The sequence below is a fragment of the Scyliorhinus canicula genome, chromosome 16, assembly GCF_902713615.1.
Source record: "Scyliorhinus canicula chromosome 16, sScyCan1.1, whole genome shotgun sequence".
Lineage (NCBI taxonomy): Eukaryota > Metazoa > Chordata > Chondrichthyes > Carcharhiniformes > Scyliorhinidae > Scyliorhinus > Scyliorhinus canicula.
In genome coordinates, this window is record NC_052161.1 from 29,813,833 (window position 1) to 29,836,852 (window position 23,020).

At 50.4% G+C, this 23,020-nt stretch overlaps 2 protein-coding genes across 4 annotated transcripts in view; one reads left to right on the plus strand and one right to left on the minus strand.

Moving 5' to 3' along the window:
- The window catches only part of LOC119979395 (minichromosome maintenance complex binding protein), a 42,378-nt gene extending 26,627 nt beyond the window's left edge, over positions 1–15,751 (minus strand). The window contains exons 1-3 of the mRNA XM_038821549.1: positions 15,598–15,751; positions 2,406–2,491; positions 638–778 (exon numbers count right to left, since the gene is read on the minus strand). Coding sequence (XP_038677477.1) covers positions 638–778; positions 2,406–2,491; positions 15,598–15,655 — 285 coding nt within the window. The 5' untranslated portion in view covers positions 15,656–15,751. The remainder of the gene's footprint in view (positions 1–637; positions 779–2,405; positions 2,492–15,597) is intronic.
- Positions 15,752–15,904: 153 nt separating this feature from the next.
- The window catches only part of LOC119979296 (SEC23 interacting protein), a 153,111-nt gene continuing 145,995 nt past the window's right edge, over positions 15,905–23,020 (plus strand). For all 3 annotated transcript variants that reach the window (XR_005463696.1, XM_038821347.1, XM_038821346.1), the window contains exon 1: positions 15,905–16,110. Coding sequence is in view for 2 of the 3 variants with exons in the window: in XM_038821347.1 (XP_038677275.1) it covers positions 15,978–16,110 (133 nt within the window). In the remaining variant the exon portion in view is untranslated. The remainder of the gene's footprint in view (positions 16,111–23,020) is intronic.

Genomic DNA, 23,020 nt, shown 5'->3' on the forward strand with positions numbered 1-23,020 from the left:
CCACTTTGAGATGATCTTTTGAGACTGCTTGAAATAAGGACACCTGATTTTCTGTCAGAATAATGCAGAATCTCTGGCTGTATTTCTTCAGAAAACCTCCTCAGCTCACCTTCCAGCCAAAAACTAACCTTTAAAACCTCCTTCAATCCTTGGCTCCTCCCACAAACTACATTATCTAGCTAAGCTGCACGCGTCTCTAATTAACTATTCTGTAGGGATCCCTTTTAATATAAATAAAAGTCCATCAGCACAAACTTTTACGATGCTTTAATTGCACCATATAGCTCCAAAGCGCCGAGCTGTCTTGCAAACCAGGATTTTTAAAAACACTACTGCAGCAGTCATACACACGCGCCGACTTTTAACCCTTACTGCATCAAATACCTATAATACAATATTTCTGAAATTCCTACATTCATCACAGTTCTTTCATTTCCAAGTTGGAAGACTGCACAAATAATGTACAAAATAGTAATAGTTCTTGTGAGTTCCCAATAAAACTGGGTCAGCTGGCAATCCAGTTGACAAGCACAACAGAGACATGACTGGTCTTAGCTGCCGTCATCTTCAAGACCCACGACTAGATGAATATTTTCCTTTTAAAAGTTTCTTTAATTTCTACCCCCAAAATACTTACTTTAGACTTCGCCGCTGTCTCCACAGTTTCATAAATTCCCATATAAAACTCTGGATCAAACATATCCTGGACCATACAACGGAATTTCACCAAACTATTTGGCTTTAAATAATGCAGTGGAACATCATTCAAGGAAGGCACCTAAGAGGAGGCAAAAACTATATTTCAACCAAATTATTTACAGGGAATCCCATGTTAGCCACTGAGAGAATGACCTCTCTCATTCCACCAACTTTCATCCATACCATTTAACTTTAATAATGAAACAGTTTTGAAGGCTCTCGCCAATGGAAAGCAGACAGCAGTTACACAAATGTGGCTAGAAGGAATACAATTCTCTCTCTGCATTCCAGCTCTGCTGCTCCCTTGAAAGGGGAGGGGGAAACAGGTCATGTAGGCAAAGGGAAACAATTTCCAGAGGTTGGGAGTCAATGACGAGCAGGCATGGCAAAATTTGAGCCAGAACGTTCATGAGCAAAATTAGGAAACAATTATACGCACAGAGGGGTAGACTTTTAAAATTATTTTGCAGAATGTTAGCATCCCTGGCAAGGCCAGCATTTAGTGCATAATCTTAACTGCCCTGGAGAAGGTAGTGGCAAGGGACCTTCTTAAACTGCTACAGTCCCTCTGATGCAGGTGCACCCACACTGCTGCTAGGGCTTTCCAGGATCTTGATCCAGTGGCAATAAAGGAACAGTGATATAGTTGCAAGTCAGCATGGTGTGGGCCTTGGGAAGGAACTTGCAGGTAGCAGCATTCCCTTATGTCTGCTGCTTTTGTCCTTCTAGATGATAACAGTCATGGGTCTGGAAGGTGAGTTCAAGGAGGTTTGGCAAGCTAGATCAATTGTTACATTTAAACCCGAGAATGATAAATGCTTCTTAACCAATGTTCTAAGAGGATTTGGGGCAGATGGGTATAAGGGGCTTGGTTGCAGATCAGTCAATGGTCTCACAATGTGCTATCCACAACGTTAAATGAATCTAAGCCTGATGGTGAAACACATTGATCGTTTCTTTGTTAGGTTTATTCATCATATAGCATTACAGATCCCATGCATCTTTAACAACATAATCAATTAACCACCAACATACTGCATCATTTTTCTGTCACAATTGCTATAATGCTCTTGAACCCAATATTTCAATATGACATTCACCAGAAATTTGTTAAAACAAATAAAGGGTGTTTCAGGCCAGGCGATAACATCCCGCGTGGACCCCCTCTGAAGCCCATGTAAACGTAAGTGAATCCAAGAATTTTGTAGGAAATAAAAATGTTGGACCATTAAAAATAAAGCATTGCTGCTGCCTTCCAGCGCCAAGGACCCGGGCTCGATCCCAGCCCCGGGTCACTGTCTATGTGGAGTGTACACGTCTCCACAAGCCTGCGTGGGTCTCACACCCACAACCCAAAGATGTGCAGGGTAGCTGGATTGGCCACACTAAACTGTCCCTTCATTTATAAAAGCTTCCTTGGAATCCCTACAGTGTGGCCCATCGAGTCTGCACCTTCCCTCCAAAAGAGCACTCTACCTAGGCTCACTAACCACCACCCCCCATAACATCTTTGGACTGTGGGAGAAAACCGGAGACTCTAGGAGGAAATCCACGCAGACACCTGGAGAATGCAAATTTCACACAGACTTCAGAAACTGTAACTTCCAATATTTCAAAATGGTTCAATTCCATGCATTTCTGACAAGAGAACTCTTTAGTTTCCACTACCATTGCATTTGAACCATATACACAATATAACCACCTACCCAACTTGATGCAGTCGTCTCCTTTAGCTTCTCTCTGAAATATTCAATCACTTTTTTCTCCCATTCACCACTGGCACCATTTTGAACTGCAAAAGCAAAAGTTAATGTTAAATCTCTGGTTTTAAAAACAATTGCTAACCTGCGGCTCGATTTTATTGGGTTTCACGTACATGGTGAGGTATGTCAGAGACGCTACAACATGCAGTTAAAGAGCACACTGGTGAGCAGGGGTTGGGGGGAGGGGAGGATACAGGATGAGAGATGAGAAGGGAAGACCATAAAGGAATTAAAACATGAGGATAGAAATGTTGAAGAGGGACTTCCGGTGGCGGCGATGCTTGAGTGAGCCGCACATTCGGCGGGCTCTCACTCCGGCGGGGCTTTAGGGCTGATTCCCCGCGATAGCGGGACCACGGAGCGGCAAAAAGACGGCCACGAAAGTGCTGGAGAGCGGGCTGCAATCGATGGAACAGTGGGAGGCCAGGAGGTAGAGGAAGAGAGAGAGAAAGAGACAGAGGCAAGGAGCAGAGGAAACTGACCTGAAACTTAAGATGGCGGACACACGGACCTTTCTTGCTCCAGGAGAAGAAAAACAGTTTTGGAGTCGCTGATGCAGGACAACTTGGACCCACTTCAGATGCTCAAGAGGTAAAAGTTAAGGAGCTGGGAGAAGGAAGGCGGCAGCAAAAGTGCTGAGGAGCGGGCTGCGGCACATGGAACAGCGGGAGTCCAGAAGGCAGAAGAAAAAGGAGAAAAAGGGACAGAGGCAAGGACCTGAAGAAAATTACCTGGGACCGAAGATGGCGGACACACGGACCCCGGACTCAGCAATCCAGCAGGCGCTGGATAACATGCTCCAGGTAATGAAATCCAGTTTTGAAGCGCTGAAGCAGGACAGCTTGGACCCAATCCAGAAAGCGGTGGATCAGCTGAACCAGAGGCTGGATGCGCAAGATGTTAAAGTTAAGGAGCTGGGAGAGGCGGTGGAGGAGCAGGCGGATGCGCAGACGGTTGCGGCGCTAGAAGTTGACGGGCTGAAAGAGCGGCAGAGAAAACTGCTGGATAGAGTGGAGGAGCTGGAGAATAGAGTCCGCAGGAACAACCTGAGGATGGTCGGCCTCCTGGAGGGGGCTGAGGGAGCTGATGCCGCAGCGTTTGTAGCAGACCTGTTGAAGCAGCTGATGGGGGCCGAAGCCTTTCCGCGACCGCCGGAGCTGGAGGGGGCACACAGGGTGCAGGCGAGGCAGGGGCGGCCGGGCGGACCCCCCCCAGCCCGATGGTGATTAGGTTCCACAGGTTCGTGGACAAGGAGCGGGTGCTGCGGTGGGCAAACAGCGCCAGGAGCAGCATGTGGAACAACAGTGTTCTCCGCATTTACCAGGACCTAAGCCAGGAGGTGGCTCGGCGGCGAGCAGCCTTTAAGAATGTCAAGGAGGTGCTGTTCAAGAAGCACGTGAAGTTTGGTCTGCTGTTCCCGGCTCGCCTATGGATCACACACCAGGGTCAACACCACTACTTCTCCGAGCCCGAAGAAGCGATGGACTTTGCGAGGGATCAGGGGCTGGTCCCGAAAAGAGGCCCCACGGATGCGAATTAGGGCCCGAGGATTACCGTGGGAAGGTACGCCGAATGGGCCTGGACTGCTGTTCAACGGTTTGCTGGGCCAAAGGTGCCAAGCGGAACATTTGTGACTCTTTCCTTTGTTCATGGACACTGGTTTGGGGGGTTTACTTTTTTTTCCTCTTTTTTCACATGTTTTTTTCCCCCCTCTTTTTTCTGTTTTTTCCTTTTTGGGCAGATTTGTACTTTTTGTGCAGCTTGCGGAGGACACTGGAGCCGGCTTGCTCCAGTGGGTTGGGGCGCCGTGGAGTGGGGAGGAGGACGGGGAAACAATGGGAATGAGACAGGAAGGTGCCGGAGTGTTGAGTCACCGGGCTAGCAGATTGGCTAGTCAAGGGAGTCAGGTGGGAGGTTGGGGGGGGGGGGGGGGGGGGGGGGGGAGAGAGAGAGAGAGAGATCACAGCCAGTGGATGGCAGGGGTGGGGGTATCGGGGGATGTGGTGGAGGGGGAGGGGGGGGGGGGGGTGTTCTGCTGACGTGGGAGGGACTTGAAATAGGCACTGGAAAGGAGGTCGAGGGTGGAGGCAGCCAAAGGGCGGGCCAGGAATGACACGGGCCGGGGGCCAGCCCGAGAAAGGCTATGGCTGACCGGCGTGGTGGGGGGGGTGGGTTGTGCCCCCCGACCAGGCTGATCATCTGGAACGTCAAGGGACTGAATGGGCTGGTTAAGAGGGCGTGGGTGTTCGCGCACTTGCGGGCTCTGAGGGCAGACGTAATTATGTTGCAGGAGACACATCTGAAAGTGGCTGACCAGACCAGGCTAAGGAAGAGCTGGATTAGCCAGGTCTTCCACTCGGACTTGGACTCGAAGTCCAGGGGGGTGGCAATCATGATCAACAAGCTCGTGCAACTTGAGGCGGAGGGCACATCCGCAGACAGGGGGGGCGGATACCTGATGGTACAGGGCAGATTGGAGGGGAGAAGAGTGGTGCTGGTGAATATATATGCCCCGAACTGGGATGACGTGGACTTCATTAAAAGAGTGCTGGGGAAGATCTCTGACCTGGATTCTCGCAGGCTAATAATGGGGGAGGGGCCTTAACATGGTCCTTGACCCGGCTTTGGATCGGTCGTGTCCAAGAACGGGTAGACTCCCAGCAATGGCAAGGGAGCTGAAAGGGTTTATGGAGCAAATGGGGGCAGTGGATCCCTGGAGAGATAGACAGCCGACAGGAAGGGGCTACTCGTTTTACTCGCACGTCCATAAAGTATATTCTAGGATAGATTTCTTCGTACTAAGCAGGGATTGTATAGGGGAGGTAAAGAACACGGAATACTCGGCAATTACTATCTCAGACCATGCCCCGCATTGGGTAGACCTGCAGATCGGGGGAGCGAGCTACCAACGCCCGCAATGGAGGCTAGACGTGGGACTGCTGTCGGAGGAGGCTTCGGAGGTGTATGCAAAATTACTTGCAGGTGAATGACACGGGGGAGGTCTCAGCGGCGACCCTGTGGGAGGCGCTAAAGGCAGTAGTGCGGAGGGAGCTGATTTCAATTGGGGCCCACAGAGCCAAGGCAGACAGGGCAGAGATGGATAGATTGGTCAGGGAAATGGGTCGGATAGATGAAGAGCATGCGAAGTCCCCGGGGGAGGTTTTACTCGGGAAGAGGCAGAGACTACAGGCGGAACTGGGGCACTATCCACGAGTAGGGCCGTGGAACAGCTTAGGTAATGTGATAATGATGCCCCCGGCAGGTAGGGAGGTGGAGGTAGTGGTGGCAATGGACGCCGAGAAGGCCTTTAACCGGGTGGAGTGGGACTATCTATGGGAGGTGCTCGGACGGTTTGGGTTCGGGGAGGGATTGGATCAAATTATTATATCAGGCCCGAGGGCCAGCGTCAGGACTAACAGAGAAGTGTCGGAGTACTTTAGGTTGTACCGAGGGACCAGACAGGGCTGCCCGCTCTCCCCGCTGCTGTTTGCGCTGGCCATAGAGCCGCTGGCGATTGCACTGAGAGCCGCAGAGGGATGGAAGGGGATGGTGAGGGGCGGGGTAGAACATAGGGTCTCTCTTTACACAGACGACCTGCTCCTGTACGTGTTGGACCCAGTGGCCGGGATGGGAAGTATACTGGGAATGCTGAGGAAGTTCGGCCAGTTCTCAGGATACAAATTAAATACGGCCAAGAGTGAAATGTTTGTGGTACAGGCAAGGGGCCAGGAGAACAGATTGAGAGGGCTACCGTTTAGGCTGGTTGAGGAAAATTTCCGGTATTTGGGAATCCAGGTGGCACGAGACTGGGGCAGGCTGCATAAGTTAAATTTGGCCAGGGTGGTGGAGCAAATGAAGGGAGAGTTTTGGAGATGGGATGCACTCCCGCTGTCAGGGAGGGTGCAGACTGTAAAGATGACAATCCTCCCTAGATTTCTGTTTATTTTTCAGTGCCTCCCGATCTTTATCCCACAGTCCTTCTTCAAAAGAGTTAACAGGATGATCATGAGCTTTGTCTGGGCGGGAAAATCCCCGCGGGTGAAGGCGGCGATGTTGGAGAGGAACCGCAGCGAGGGAGGGCTGGCTTTGCCGAGTCTGATTAATTATTACTGGGCGGCCAACATCGCTATGATAAGGAAGTGGATGGTGGGTACGGGGTCTATTTGGGAGCGGGTGAAGGCGGCTTTGTGCAGGGGCTCCAGCTTGGCAGCCCTGGTCACGGCTCCTCTACCGCTGCCGCCGGCCAAGTACACCACCAGCCCGGTAGTGGTGGCGACCCTGCGGATATGGGGCCAGTGGAGGAGGCATGTAGGGGAGATGGGGGCGTCAGTCTGGGCGCCAATCTGCGACAACCATCCCAGACAGAGGAACTGAAACTTAAATGGGAGGAGGAGCTAGGCGGGGAAATGGAGGACAGGCTGTGGGCAGAGGCCCTGAGTAGGGTAAATTCGACCGCGACATGTGCTAGGCTCGGGCTGATTCAATTTAAGGTCGTTCACCGGGCCCATATGACGGTGGCTCGGATGAACAAATTCTTTGGGATAGAGGACAAATGTGCTAGGTGCGCGGGAGGACCAGCGAACCACGTTCACATGTTTTGGGCATGCCCTGAGCTGAGGGGGTACTGGGAGGGATTTGCGGGGGTTATGTCCCAGGTGCTAAAAACAAGGGTGGTGATGAGCCCAGGGGTGGCAATTTTTGGGGTTTCAGAAGACCCGGGAGTCCAGGGGGAGAAAGAGGCCGATGTTTTGGCCTTTGCTTCCCTGATAGCCCGGCGACGAATACTATTGGCGTAGAGGGACTCAAAGCCCCCGAAGACTGAGTTGTGGCTTGCGGACATGTCGAGTTTCCTGGGTATGGAAAAAATTAAGTTCGCCTTGAGGGGATCTGTACAGGGGTTCGCCCGGAGGTGGCAAACATTTATTGACTTCTTTGCGGGAGAGTGAGAGGGGGTGGGGGGGATAGAGTAGAGTAGAGTAGAGTAGGAGGGAAAATATGGCGGGTAGTACCGGTGGGAGAGGAGCGGGCTTGTGCAGTATGTTACGATTGAAGTATTGAAAGTACATGGATGTTTGCACATTTTTGCCTTTTTTGCTTTCTTTCTGTTGATGTCTGTAACTGTTTACAAAGCCAAAAACTACCTCAATAAAATTGTTTATTTAATAAAAAAGAAATGCTGAAGAGGAGATAATGCAGGACTGGGTGGCAATGAAGCAGCAAAAAACGTGTTGGGGATGATAAGCTGCATCCAAGTGTGGTATAGGATATACGCAATAGACTTTTGGATGAGCTTAGGTTTTGCTAGCATGGAGGAAGGTGCAGCCAGGATAGCATTGAGGCGACCAAGTCATGAAGTGAAATGTTGAATCCAGAAGGCTAATCGGAAGACGAGGTGTTGTTCTTCCAGTGTGTGTTGCCCCTCATCGCCCCCCCAACACAGACAGGGCCACCGGTCTCTTGTTTTCAGTTTTGCTTTCACTGACCACTGGCCTTTGTTCTCCTGTTAACACATTCTCTGCTATCTTAACTTTATGCCACTATCAACACTTTCTTTAGTCCTTAATGGTACCTTTAAACATTTCCTTTGTCTTGTGCCCATGACATCTTTGTCAATCTCTCCTTAGTTCCAACATATCCCATACTTTCTGTCCTCTCCCACTATATAATCAATCACATTTCTATCTCTCTTCAGCTCTGAAGAAGTCATATGGATTTGAAACGTTATCTCGGTTTCTCCCTCCACAGATGCTGCCGGACCTGCTGATTTTATCTAGCATTTTCCTTTTTTATTTTTCTTCCCATATAAACGGAAGCACCTGCTTCCCAATCAATGAGATGAAGAACAGTACTTATATAGCATTGTGAATGTAGTAAAATATTCTCAAATATTCCATAACAGGTAAAAAGCAAAATATGACACCGAGCCACATTTGGACATATGAAGACAGGTGACCAAAAGTTTAAAGAGGTGGGTTTTGGCACAGCTGCCAACGGTGGAGCAATTAAAAATAGGGAATATTTAAGATGCCAGAATTGGAAGAGTGCAGATAAAAGACGGTTGTTGGACTGGGGATTAAGCGATAGAGGGGGAGAAAATTGAAATCTAGGTAGGATGAGCATTGCTTAATCAGGAGCCATCGTAGATCAGTGAGCACAGAGGGCTGGTGAATAAATGGAATTTGGTGTTAGTAATGATATGGGTAGTGTCTTTGGATGACCTCAAGTTTACAGATGGTCAAGTCTAGAAGTTACAAAGGCATGGAAGAGGGTTTCAGCAAAAGATGAGCCGAAGCAGAGAAGGTCAGGCAATGTTACAAAGGTGGAAATAGACAACCTTAGTGATGGAAATACTAAGCATGTCTGGCAACATCTGTGGAGAGGACTTCCGGTGGCGACCATGGAGGAGTAGGTTGCACATTCGATAGCTTCCGCCTGTAACAGACTTTCAGATCTTTTTCCCCCGACTTTTCTCACATTTTATGGGATAAATCAGTGAACTGTGCTAGAGTAAGGAGGATGCCCTCTCTGGTGTATGGTGAATTGTACCAGAAGTGGCCGTGTAAAACAACTCAAACCTGGTAGTGAGAAGCAAGCGGAGCTGGTACTGCAGGACAGCATGGCGGAGGGCAAGGGCTGAGGAGAGACGGCACAGTGGTCGACGGAGCAGCTGGTGAAGTTTTTTTGAGGATTGCTTTGCCAAGCTGAAAAAGGATACGCTGGATCCGATCAAGGCTTCGATTGATCAAGTAGTCTTGAATCAGGAGACCCAGGGGAAAGTGATACAGGAGATCGAACAAAGGTTACCCGACCAGGGTGACTATATAACCGTGCTGGAGAACAAGGTGGAGGTGTTGGATGACAAGTGAGAGGTCGGGAATGGCTGCTGCTCATGGGGGTGCTCGGGGAAGCGGGGGCCGCGGGCCCGGGGTTGGCCTAAAAAGGGTGATGGCTAGTCAGCACAGGGGGGGGGGGGGGGGGCATCCTGGCTGATCGAGTGTTCACGCATCTAAGGGAACTGAAGGCAGACGTGGCAATGCTAAAAGAGACACATCTTAAGGTCCTAGACCAGTCGAAATTGAGGAAGGGATGGTTAGCCAGGTGTTCCACTCAGGGATGGACTCAAAGACGGGAGGGGGAGCAATTTTGATTAGTAAGCGAGTGGCATTTGAGGCTGGGAGAATCATGTCAGCTAAGGGGAGTAGGTACATAATGGTGAGTGGAACGTTGGAGGGTGTACGAGTGGTGCCCGTGAACATGTATGCTCCAAACTGGGATGACGTGGAATTTATGAGGCGGGTGCTAGGTTTTAAAGTCACAAAACCTGATCATGGGGGGAGGGACACTTTAACACGGTCTTTGATCCGAAATTGGACCAGTCAATATCCAGGTCAGGAAGGAAGCTGGCTGTGGCAAAGGAGTTGAAGGGCTTTATGGTACAGATGGGGAGTATAGACCCATGGAGATTTACACAGCTGAGGGGAAGGAGTTTTCGTTTTTTACTCACGTCGATAAGGTTTATCCTCGTATTGAATTATTTGTTCTGAGCAGGGCGCTAATACAGAAGCTGGTGGGGACGGTATACTTGGCAACTGCAGTGTCGGATCATGCCCCGCATTCGGTGGATTTGCAGGTTAGCAAGGAGAGAGGGCAACGTCCGTTATGGAGACTGGATGTGGGGTTGCTAGCGGATGAAGCGGTCTGTGGGTGGGTGAATAAGTCCATGAGAACTACTTGGAAACAAATGACACGGGAGAGGTATCTGCAGCTACGGTTTGGGAAGTTCTGAAGGCAGTTGTTAGAGGGGAGCTAATTTCGATTCAGTCCCACAGGGAAAAGGGGGAACGGGCGGAGAGGGAGAGATTAGTGGAGGAGATAGTCCGGGTGGACAGGAGATACACAGAGGCCCCAGACGCGGGGCTCCTGAGGGAGCGGCAGAAGTTGCAGGCAGTGTTGGGAGTTGTTGACCATAGGGAAAGCAGTGGAACAGTTGAGGAAGGTAAAGGGGGTGGTTTAGGAGTACGGGGAAAAGGCGAGTAGGATGTTGGCGCAACAGCTTAGGAAGAGAGACGCAGCAAGGGAGATTGGTAGAGTGAAGAATAGGGATGGTAACATGGTCTTGGACCCGGTGGGGGGTGAACAAATTTTTAAAAGAATTCTACAGTAAATTATATCAGTCGGAATCCCCGGCTTGAGTGGAGGGGATGAGGCAATTTCTGGAACAGTTGAGGTTTCCGAGGGTGGAGGAGGACCTGGTGGAGGGGCTGGGAGCCCCAATTGAGATTGAGGAAATTATCAAGGGGCTGGAGGGCATGCAGTCGGGCAAAGCCCCGGGGCCTGACGGCTACCCGGTGGAATTTTATAAGAAGTTCTCAGAGATATTGAGCCCACTGCTGGTGAGGACATTTAACGAGGCTAGAGAGAAGGGAATCCTTCCCCGACAATGTCGCAGGCCTCAATTTCACTTATTCTTAAATGGGAGATGGATCCTGAGCAGTGTGGGTCATATAGGCCGATCTCGCTTTTGAATGTGGATGCCAAGTTGTTGGCTAAGATATTGGCCACAAGGATAGAAGACTGCATTCCGGGGATGATAGGGGAAGACCAGACGGGATTCGTTAAGGGTAGGCAACTCAGGCCAACGTTCGGGGGCTTTTAAATGTTATTATGATGCTCTCAGAAAGACGAGAGGCGGAGGTGGTGGTAGCAATGGATGCAGTGAACGTTTTTGATCAGGTGGAGTGGGAGTACCTGTGGGAGGCGCTGGGAAGATTTTGGTTCGGTGAGGGCTTTATTGGCTGGGTGCTGTTGCTCTACCAGGCGCCTGTAGCGAGTGTGCGTATGAACCGGCTGGGGATGGGGTATCTTAAATTCATCGAGGGAAGAGGCAAGTGTGCACCTCCCTGTTATTGTTTGCTCTAGCTATAGAGCCACTGGCCATGGCGCTAAGAGCTTCGAGGAACTGGCAGGGGCTGGTTTGGGGGGAGCGGGGGTGGAGCACCGGGTCTCGCTCTATGCGGACGATTTGCTTTTGTACATTTCAGACCCATTGGAGGGGATGGGGGAGGTTATGCGGATCTTGGGGGAATTTGGCAGTTTTTCGGGGTACAAATTGAACATTGGGACAAGTGAATTGTTCGAGATTCAGGCTAGAGGGCAGGAAGAGAGACTGGGAGATCTGCCGCTTAGAATGGTAGGGAAGAGCTTTCGCTATCTGGGAATCCAGGTGGCTTGGATATGGGAGGCACTGCACAAGCTTAATCTATCCCGGTTGGTAGTGGAAATGGAAGGGGACTTTAAGAGATGGGACATGCTCCCGTTGTCACTGGCAGGGTCCTCCCCAGATTTCTGTTTGTCTTTCAGTGCCTCCCCATCTTCATCCCCAAGGCCTTTCTCAAGGGGGTGAACAAGATCATCTTGGGCTTTGTATGGGCGAATAAAACCCCGCAAGTGAAGAAAATGGGGTTGGCGCTGCCGAACTTCTGAAACTGGGCAGCTAACATTGCCATGATTAGGAAGTGGGTAATGGGGGAGGGGTCGGCATGGGAGCAGTTGGAGGCGCCGTCATGTAAAGGCACCAGTCTGGAAGCCCTGCCATTCTCGCCGGCCCGATACTCCACAAATCCAGTGGTAGTGGCGGCACTGAGGATCTGGAGGCAATGGAGGAGGTATAAGAAGGTTGGTCTGGACTCCGATTTGTAACAATCACAGGTTTGCACCGGGCAGGTTGGATGGCGGGTTCCAGAGCTTGCAGAGGGCAGGAATTAGAAAGATTGGGGATCTATTTTTAGACGGGAGCTTTCCCAGCTTGATGGCGCTGGAGGATATGTTTAAACTGCCGGCAGGGAATGGTTTTAGATATTTGCAAGTGCGATACTTCCTGAGAAAGCAGGTACCGGCCTTTCCGCTGCTGCCACCACAGGGGATACAGGATAGAGTAGTGACCGGTACCTGGGTGGGGGAGGGGAAAGTGTCAGATATCTACCAGGAGCTGTTGTAGTCGGAGGAAACCACGGTAGAGGAGCTTAAGGGCAAGTGGGAGGACGAGTTAGGTGGAGAGTTAGAGGCAGGTCTAGGGGCGGCCGCCGTAAGCAGGGTCAATTCCTCTTCATGTGCCAGGCATAGCCTGATGCAATTTAAGGTGGTCCACCGAGCACACATGACGGCGGCGAGGATGAGCAAGTTTTTTGGGGTAGAAGATAGATGTGTGAGGTGCACGGGAACCCCAGCAAACCATGTCCACATGTTCTGGGTATGCCCTAAGCTCAGAGGGTTTTGGCAGGGCTTTGTGAAGTCAATGTCCACAGTGCTAGGTGGTGCAGAGTCCAGAGGTAGCAATCTTTGGAGTGTCAGAAGATCCAGGAATGAAAGAGGCCGATGCCCTGGCCTTTGCCTCCCCAGTAGCCCGGAGATGGATCCTTTTGATGTGGAGGGACTCGAAAGCCCCCCCCGAGTGTAGAGACCTGGGTTAGTGACATGGCTGGGTTTCTCAGTCTTGAGAAAATAAAGTGAGCCTTAAGAGGGTCGATATTGGGGTACTCTCGGAGGTGGCAGCCATTCGTCGACTTTCTCGGGGGAAATTAAAATGTCACCAGAAGCAGCACTTTGAAGGGGTGCGGCGGGCGGACAGGTGTTAGATGGTTGAGCTGTGTGAAGATTGAGTCGGGTGGGGAAATGTATGTTAACGTTATTGTTTTTGTTATTGTCATAAGAATTTTGCAAATATCTTAATAAAAATATTTTTAGAAAACATCTGTGGAGAGAGAAACCTAGTTAATGTTTCGGGTCAAATATGACTCTTCTTCACAACAGTCGTACCAATAGCTTGGATATGTGGTCTGAAGCTCATTTTGGGCTTAAATATGACACCAAGATTGTGTACCGACAAGTTCATCCTTAGACAGTTGCAGAGAAAGCTGGTGCCTGGGAACAGAGTTTTTGGTGGAGACCAAAGGTGCTAGCTTTGGTCATACAAATTAGAGGTAGCAGCAGACCATTCAGCCTCTCGAGCCTGCTCAAGTCAATCAAGAAAATCACGGCTGTCTCAACTCCACATTCCCACAATAACGTTCGTCAAGAATTTATCTACCTCTGCCTTAAAAATATTCAGTGAGCCTGTCTCGACCACTCTCTGGGCAAGAGACTTCCAAAGTCTTACAAACCGCAGAGAATTAAAAAATTCTCACCTGTCTTAAATAAGAGGTCCCTTATTTTGAAACTGGGTCCCTCTGTTCTCGTCTCTCCCAAAAAGGGAAAAATCTTTTCAGCGTCCACCCTGTCAATTCCCCTCAGGAACTTGTATGATTTAATAAGGTGACCTCTATTTTTCTAAACTCTAGTGGATACAGCCCAACCCATTTGACCTTTCCTCATAAATTAATCCCCAAACCCAGGTATCAGTTACGTGAACATTCTCTTAACCCCTAATTCCAGGTATCAGTCAAGTGAATCTTCTTGAGCTGCATTTATATATTTTTTTAAATAAGGAGACCAAAACTGTACAGAGTACTCCAGGTGTGGTCTCACCAATGTCCTGCACAACAGTAGCAAAACATCCTTACTTTTATATTCCATTCCCCCTGCAATAGACAACATTCCATTTGCCTCATCATTTGCTGTACCCACATAATAACGTTTTGTGATTCATGTCCCAGGTCACCCAGATCCCCATTACCTCAGAGTTCTGCAATCTCTGACCATTCAAATAATATGCTGCTGGTCTATTCTTCCTACTAAGTGGACAAGTTTACATTTCCCCACATTATTCTCCATCTGCCAATTTTTTTGTCCATTCATTTAACCTATCCCTTTGAAGATTCCTTACATCCTCTTTAAAAAAAACTTTCCCACATATCCTTGTGTCAATAGCAAATCTTGCAATCATACATTTGGTCTCTTCATCCAAGTTATTGATACAAATTGTCAATAGTTGAGGCCCTAGCACTGATCCCTGTGGCACTCCACTCATCACATTATTTCATTGCAGAAAATTTCTACTCATCCAGTCCTGGATGCCAAGGTAGTCAGAGACCTCAGAGCAAAACGGCACCCAAGCTGCTTTTACAGCTTGTTAAACACTTAACCATGTCCACTTATATCAGCTTCACAGCTCCAACAGGCTGAAGAATTTTGCACAGATTATACAGATACATCTTACGAATCATGGCTTGCGATGACGAAGAACCATAGCACTGGAAGTATTAAATGTTCTGCACTAATCATGTAACCCCATGATCAGAAATATATTCAACCTAGTCTTTTACAGAAAAAAGACATTTAAATTAACAATTCACTCTGCGAATTGTACTGTTTCGCAAATGCACATATTAAATCACAATGTGAAGGTTAAACAGTGACCAAAACAGTTATTTACCGTGAAGAAAACCTTTTGACCTGAGAGTCCAGTACTAGATTATATGCATCACAGACACCCTTCCAGGGGTTTAGAAAAACAGGTATTAAAAAAAGTTCTGCGGAATACATTTGCCTACATTAACATGTTTCTAGCTACTCAAGGAAACCCCGGCAAGTACATAAAAAAATCTATTTGGAACTGGTGAAGCATATCTTCATCAGCAAACTCCATTTATTTCGGGAAAATGTCAATACCACACCTATCACAAAGCATGTCCAGTCTTCTAAAATTTCACAGCCAACTTCAGAGCCAGGGTATTTAAAATCTTTTGAACTGTTGAAGAATATATCACCATCATCACGCCCCCCCCCCCCCCAACCCCCATTCCAATAAACTAAACCAGTTTCGTTATTTTGGGATCCAAAACACATGGTCTCCAACAGAACAAGATACGTTATCAAGCCGTTGCTATTAAAAGTAGTTCACACTTTCAGCAATCAGCTTACAAGAAACGATTGATTAAAAAAAATATATTTTGGTAAAAGCCCTGTCTTTTCATTGGGTATTTAAATAAACGTCCAGGCTGTAACTTCACGACCGTGGTTTTGTTAAAATTGGGGTGTTCAAATCCCTCTGCAGGGAGGAAGAGCTGAGAAGCTGCTGAGGGCAGGGCTGTGGGAGGAGGGAAGGAGGCCTCCTCTTCAAACTCCGCAACCGCACACCAGGAAAGGGTAGTTCCAAACAAAAATTAATAAGGTTTTCAGACGAAAGCAAAAGGCTCACCGAAAATGCCCTGCACGGCGCTCAGAGGGTCGTTCACCCAATCATCCACACACGGCATGTTGAGAAGTTGCTGCGGGAAGGGGCGGGGTGGGGTGGGGGAGGGAAGAGAGCGGCGCGGCCGATGCAACTTTTCCACAACAGCGGCCGGATAGCAATGGCGGGAAACGCGCGCGTCATTGACGTAGCCACCGACCTCCGACCCTGCCCGCCCCGCCCCACGTACGCCACACCGTCGCGTCGTCTGCCTGGGGGCGGGGCTGCGCGGCGTCGACGTCACCCACAGGCCGCTCTCGCCCCTCTCCCCGCCCCCCTTGCCTTCCGCGCGACCGGCTGGCTCCGCGGAGCCACTGATTACGTGTCGGTACGCGGCTAGCGGCAAGATGGCCGAGAGGAAAGGCGGCACTAACCTACTCTTCTCGTCCGACACGGAATTCAACTTCCCTCTGCCCTTCATCCCGGTCAGCCAGGCTCAGCCTCCGGCACCCGCCGTGGATCCCAGTCTCCTCTCAGCCGGTGAGTGACTGCAGGCTGGGCTGGCCCGGCTTCTGCTCCGCGCGAGTACCGGTAACTTGAGGGGCGACATCTGCATCCACGGCCCGGTGTCCGTGTTTTTAAACTATCAAGGAATGTATTCCATCGCCCATTGAGTGATTGGAGCTCTGTATCGCCTTGTACCGGGTGGGGTGGTTCAGGTGCTTGTTTCATTGAGCATCTGACTGAGCCTGACGTGTACATTCCGTCTAAAAGATGTTGGAGTGGTTTATTCCCGAGAGGTGATGCATAGAAAGTCAGTCCTTAAACAAAAACATGAGTGATGTTACTTTGATCACTCGGGCCAGTGAGTTGACGCAGCTCAGATGCACTTGTGGGTTATTTCACCTGCAAACCTGTTGGATATGTTGTCCCTACTACATTTTGCCGAGTTGTATAACGTGTGTGGCATATCTTTGATTTATTTTGTCGGAAATCAACACTTTTGTAAGTCTTTCTGTATACTCCCGGATGCTGGAGAGGCTGTGCTGCCAGCTGTGACTCAATGGTAGCATTCTCGCCTCCTGAATCAAGATTATTTTAAATCCCATTAAAGAGGCTTGCGTACAACATTTAGTTTGGCACTCCTGTGCAGTGCTGAGGGCATTCTGCACTGTCGGCAGATACTGCCTTTCGCAGGAAAAGGTAAGCCAAGGTTCTATCTATTTATTTCGTGGATATAAAAATTCCATGATACTATTTCGAAGACGACCAGCTAAATTACCTCTGTCGGTATTTGTGCAGCAACCAATGCATTTAAAAGAACAACAGATTGATTGTCAGAGCGCTATGTGTGGGTCTTGACTATGTGCATATTTGCTGCTATGTTTCTATAATATAACAGTGATTGAATTTCTAAAATACATAATTGCTTTAGGGTGCCCTAAGATTATGAAAAGTGCTACATAAACACTGTCTTACTGAATACACCATACAGATGGGCTGGATATGCATATAGGGAACAGTTGAAACTTGAGTTGAACACTTTTACTTTTAAGGGCCATCTTCTGAAAACAAATGAAGCTATAGTTCATAGAATCACTACAGTGAATCCCTACATAGAATCCCAGACATCTTTAACCTGTCCCTACTCCACTCCGAGGTCCCCACCTGCTTCAAGAAGACCACCATCATACTGGTGCCAAAGAAGAGCCACGCAATGTGCCTCAATGACTACCGTCCGGTGGCCCTGACTTCAGTCGTAATGAAGTGCTTCAAGAGGTTGGTCATGAAGCACATCACCTCCTTACTCCCAGAACACCTTAATCCACAGCAATTCGCATACCGCCGCAACCAGTCCACAGCATATGCCATTTCCCTGGCCCTACACTCATCCCCATAGCATCTCGACAACAAGGACTCCTCCATCAGATTCCTATTTATTAACTATAGCTCCGCCTTCAACACCATAATCCCAGCCGAGGGCATATCAAAGCTCCGAAACCTAGGACTTGGCTCCTCACTCTCCAACTGGATCCTCGACTTTCTGATCCACAGACCACAATCAGTAAGAATAAACAACACATCCTCCACGATAGTCCTCGATACCGGGGCCCCGCAAGGCTGCGTACTTAGCTCCCTACTGTACTCCCTGTACACGCACAACTGCGTGGCAAAATTTGGTTCGGATCTCGAATAACGACGAGTCAGAATACAGGAGGGAGATAGAGAACCTAGTGGAGTGGTGCAGTGACAACAGTCTCTCCCTCAATGCCAGCAAAACTAAAGAGCTGGTCATTGGCTTCAGGAAGCAAAGTACTGTACACAACTCTGTGTACAGAGAGTCGTGAACACAGCCCAGTCCATCACACAAACCTGCCTCCCATCTATTGACTCCATCTACACCTCCCGCTGCCTGGGGAAAGCGGGCGCATAATCAAAGACCCCTCCCACACAGCTTACTCACTCTTCCAACTTTTTCCATCAGGCAGAAGATACAGAAGTCTGAGAACAGACTCAAAAACAGCTTATTCCCCACTGTTACCTGTCATGTGAGAGTACCTTTAAGAAATGGGTGTGTATATAAATATCTAGTGAGAGTACCTTTAAGAAATGGGTATTTACTACTGCAGTGATGTCAGAGTGGGTGGAGCCGGACTGTCTGTAAGCTTTTTACTTTTGTTTTAAGTTGTTTGCTGCAGGGTGTGTTTTTACTTTAGTTTTCAGAGCTGGATAGCTGCAGTCCCATCCAAAAGGTGTATCAATCTCTCTCTCTAATCTAAAGACTGTAAATCGATCCTGGTCATTTAAAACTAATAACATTAGTGACTTTAACCTGATGTGCTTCTGGTAAAAGGTGTTTTAAGTCGTATGGATGTTAAAAGGAAAGCTTAAAGGTTTACTTAGTATTGTAGTCTTTGGGGGTTGTATTTGAATTAATGGTTGCTAAGATGTTCACTATGTTTTAAAAAGGTTAACTTGAGTTCATAGAATAAACATTGTTTTGCTTTAAAAAATACTTTTCCGACTTCCGGTGGCTGTGATGGATCAGTAAGCCACACATTTGGGAGCTCCCGTTTTAAAGAGATTTTTCGGCTCTTTTGAGAGCCCAAAACGGAAATTTTTCGACGTCTTCCGGTGGGGGAAGGTGTGCTGAACGACTTTCCCTGCAGTCCATGACTCGAACTCGGAGTGGAAAGGGGGAAAAAACAGCAGCAGCTCCTCAGGAAAAAACGGGGGAAGGGATCCAAGATGGCCACCGACAGAGCTCCAGAGGAATGGAGACTCTGGGCCCAGGAACAACAAACTGATCTCCTGCGCTGCTTTAAAGAATTCAAGGATGAAGTACTGAGCTCTCTGCAGGAAACGAACAGAAGGCAGTCAGAGATTCAGTCCACCCAGGGTGCTGCCATCAAGAAGTTGCAGACGCAGGCCATTGAACGAGAGGAAGAGGCCGTGGTCCTCGTGAGTAAGGTGGAGGGGCACGAAGCACTCCACAAGAAGTGGCAGGAACGCTTTGAGGAGCTGGATCACCGCATGAGGCGGAAAAACCTGCGGATCTTGGGCCTTGCAGAGGGGCTGGAGGGATCGGACCTGACAGCCTATGTGGCTGTAATGCTGAATTCGCTAGTGGGGGCCGGATCTCTCCATCTGCCCTTGGAGCTGGAGGGAGCGCACAGGGTGCTGGCCAGGAGGCCCAAGGAAGATGAACCCCCGCGTGCGGTGCTGGTGAGGTTCCACCGGTTCAGTGATCGGGAGTGCGTGCTGCGCTGGGCCAAGAAGGTGAAGAGCAGCAATTGGGAGAATAGGGTAGTGCGGATCTCCCAGGACTGGAGTGCGGAGGTGGCTAAGCGGCGGTCCGGATTTAATCGGACGAGAGAGGTGCTTTATAGAAAAAAGATAAAGTTCGGAATGTTGCCGCCCTCGCGCCTGTGGGTAACTTATTTGGACCGGCGCCATTATTTCGATTCCCCGGAGGAGGCGTGGGCCTTCGTGCGGACGGAGAAACTGGACTTGAACTAGGGGTTGGGGGTTGCGAGGTCGGCTGTAAGATATTAGTGCTGGATTCTGCTGTTGCTGTCTTCTTGTTTTCTTCTTGTTTTAGTACTTTTGCAATTTTGTTATGGTTATTTACGGAGGGGTTGTTCTGCTATGTTTTTGTTTTTGTGCTGTGGGACATTGTCTGGGCTGTGTATCTTGAGGGGAGGGTCGGGGGGGTATGTTGTATTCTATGCCGGAGTGGGGGTATGGAGTGGGGCTGATATTTGGGAGCTGCGTCAGAAGGGTGGGGCAGTGCAAAAGCGCGGGCTTTCCTCTGGTTTCCCGTGCTGCGGGGCTGGGGGGTGGAGATGGTGACGGGGAGGCGGGGCCTTAACTGGTTCTTCCCCGCGCTGGAGCGGTGCCAGGAGGAGGGATAGATTGGGGGATGATCCCACTTCGGGAGGGGTCGGGCTATTGGCGGGAGTTTCCGGGGTCAGCAGAAGTTAGCTGACCCACGGAAGTACAATGGAGGACGGTTCGCGGCTGGGAGGGTTCCTAGCCTGGGGGGGAAGGGAGGGGGGGAAAGGGGAATACCGGGTTGCTGCTGGTAGGGTCAAGAAGGAGCTGGTGGGTGCTGGGGGGACAGAGGTGAGGGGTTGTCGCTATGGGGACGGGGTCGAGCAGGGGGTGCTGGCCTGGGGCGGGCAGTCAACGGGCTATGGCTAGCCGACGGGGGAGGGGGGCGGGGCGCCCTCTGATCCGGTTGGTCACCTGGAATGTGAGAGGGTTGAATGGGCCGGTGAAGCGGTCGAGGGTACTGGCTCACCTGAAGGGGCTAAAGGCGGATGTGGCAATGCTTCAGGAGACCCACCTGAGGGTGGCGGACCAGGTCCGCCTGAGGAAGGGATGGGTGGGGCAGGTTTTCCACTCGGGGTTGGATGTGAGGAACCGGGGAGTGGCGATTCTGGTGGGGGAAAATGTGTTGTTTGAGGCATCGGAGGTGGTGGCGGATAAGGGAGGTAGGTATGTGATGGTTAGGGGCAGGCTACAAGGAGAGAAGGTGGTACTGGCTAGTGTGTATGCCCCAAATTGGGACGATGTGGGCTTTATGAGGCGTATGTTGGGACGGATCCCGGATCTGGAGGCGGGAGGTCTGATCATAGGGGGGACTTTAATACGGTGTTGGATCCTTCACTGGATCGGTCCAGCTCTAGGACGGGTAGGAGGCCGGCGGCGGCCAAGGTACTGAGAGGGTTTATGGACCAGATGGATGGGGTGGATCCATGGAGGTTTGTACGGCCGAGGGCACGCGAGTACTCTCTTCTCCCACGTACATAGGGTCTACTCTCGGATAGATTTCTTCGTGGTGAGTAGGGGACTGATTCCGAGAGTGGAGGAGGCCGAGTATTCGGCCATTGCAATCTCCGACCACGCCCCGCATTGGATAGAGTTGGAGATGGGAGAGGTGCGAGACCAACGTCCGTTGTGGCGGTTGGATGTGGGGTTGTTGGCGGAGGAGGAGGTGTGTAGGAGGGTCCGGGCAAGTATTGAGGGGTACCTTGAGGTGAATGATATGGGGGAGGTTCAGGTGGGGATGGTCTGGGAAGCCCTGAAGGCAGTAATTCGTGGGGAGCTGATATCCATCCGGGCACACAGGGAGAGGAGCGAAAGGAGTGAGAGGGATAGACTGGTGGGAAAGATGCTGGAGGTGGACAGGAGGTATGCAGAGGCACCAGAGGAGGGACTGTTGGGGGAGAGGCGCAGCCTGCAGGCTAAATTTGATTTGCTGACCACGAGAAAGGCGGAGGCACAGTGGAGGAAGGCACAAGGGGCAGTGTATGAACATGGTGAAAAGGCGAGTAGGATGCTGGCTCATCAGCTCCGCAAGCGGGATGCGGCTAAGGAGATTGCTGGAGTGAGAGACAAGAGTGGGAATGTGGTGCGGAAGGGGGTAGAGGTGAATGAGGTCTTCAAGGATTTTTACGGGGAACTGTACCGGTCGGAGCCAACGGGGGAGAGGAGGGGAATAGAGAGGTTCCTTGACGGGCTTTCTTTCCAGAAGGTGCAGGAGGAGAAGGTGGAGGGGTTGGGTGCGCCGATTGAGCTGGAGGAGCTAGTTAAGGGGATCGGGCAGATGCAGTCAGGGAAGGCACCGGGGCCGGATGGGTTCCCGGTGGAATTTTATAAAAAGTTTGTGGATCTAGTGGGCCCCTTGCTGGTGCGAACACTCAATGAAGCGTGGGAGGGGGGGACTTTGCCCCCGACGATGTCACGGGCGCTGATCTCGTTAATTTTAAAGAAGGACAAGGACCCCCAGCAGTGTGGTTCATATAGGCCCATATCTCTCCTCAACGTGGACGCTAAGGTGCTGGCAAAAATCCTGGCCACCAGGATAGAGGACTGTGTGCCAGGGGTTGTGCACGAGGACCAGACAGGTTTTGTGAAGGGAAGGCAGCTGAACACGAATGTGCGGAGATTGCTGAATGTCATTATGATGCCGGCGATTGAGGGGGAGGCAGAGATAGTGGTGGCACTGGATGCGGAGAAGGCCGATAGAGTGGAGTGGAGGTACCTATGGGAGGTGTTGGGGAAGTTTGGATTTGGTGAAGGGTTCATTAGATGGGTAAGGCTGCTATATGAGGCCCCGATGGCGTGCGTGGCTACGAATAGGAGGAGGTCGGAGTACTTCCGGCTTTACCGAGGGACCAGGCAGGGTTGCCCCTTGTCCCCCTTGTTGTTTGCACTGGCAATCGAGCCGCTGGCGATGGCATTGAGAGATTCAGAGAGGTGGAGAGGCTTGGTGCGAGGTGGAGAGGAACATAGGGTGTCGTTGTATGCCGACGACCTGTTACTGTATGTGGCGGACCCGGTGGGAGGGATGCCGGGAGTGATGGAGTTACTAGCCGAGTTTGGGACCTTCTCAGGTTATAAATTAAACTTAGGCAAGAGCGAGGTGTTTGTGGTGCACCCTGGAGACCAGGAGGAAGGAATTGGTAGGCTCCCGCTTAGGCGGGTAGGGGAGAGCTTTAGGTACCTGGGGGTGCAAGTGGCCAGGGACTGGGGGACTCTCCACAAGCATAACTTTACCAGGCTGGTAGATCAGATGGAGGAGGAGTTCAGGAGGTGGGACATGCTGCCATTGTCGTTGGCGGGGAGGGTGCAGTCCGTCAAAATGACAGTGCTTCCGAGGTTCTTGTTCCTTTTTCAGTGCCTGCCCATATTTATCCCCAGGGCCTTCTTTAGGAGAGTGACTAGCAGTATTCTGAGTTTTGTGTGGGCACATGGGACTCCGAGAGTGAGGAGGGTGTTCCTGGAGCGAGGAAGGGATGGAGGTGGGCTGGCACTGCCCAACCTTCTGGGGTACTATTGGGCAGCCAATGTGTCAATGGTGCGTAAATGGGTGATGAAGGGGGGAGGGGCGGCGTGGAAAAGAATGGAGATGGCGTCATGTAGAGGTACGAGCCTGGGTGCC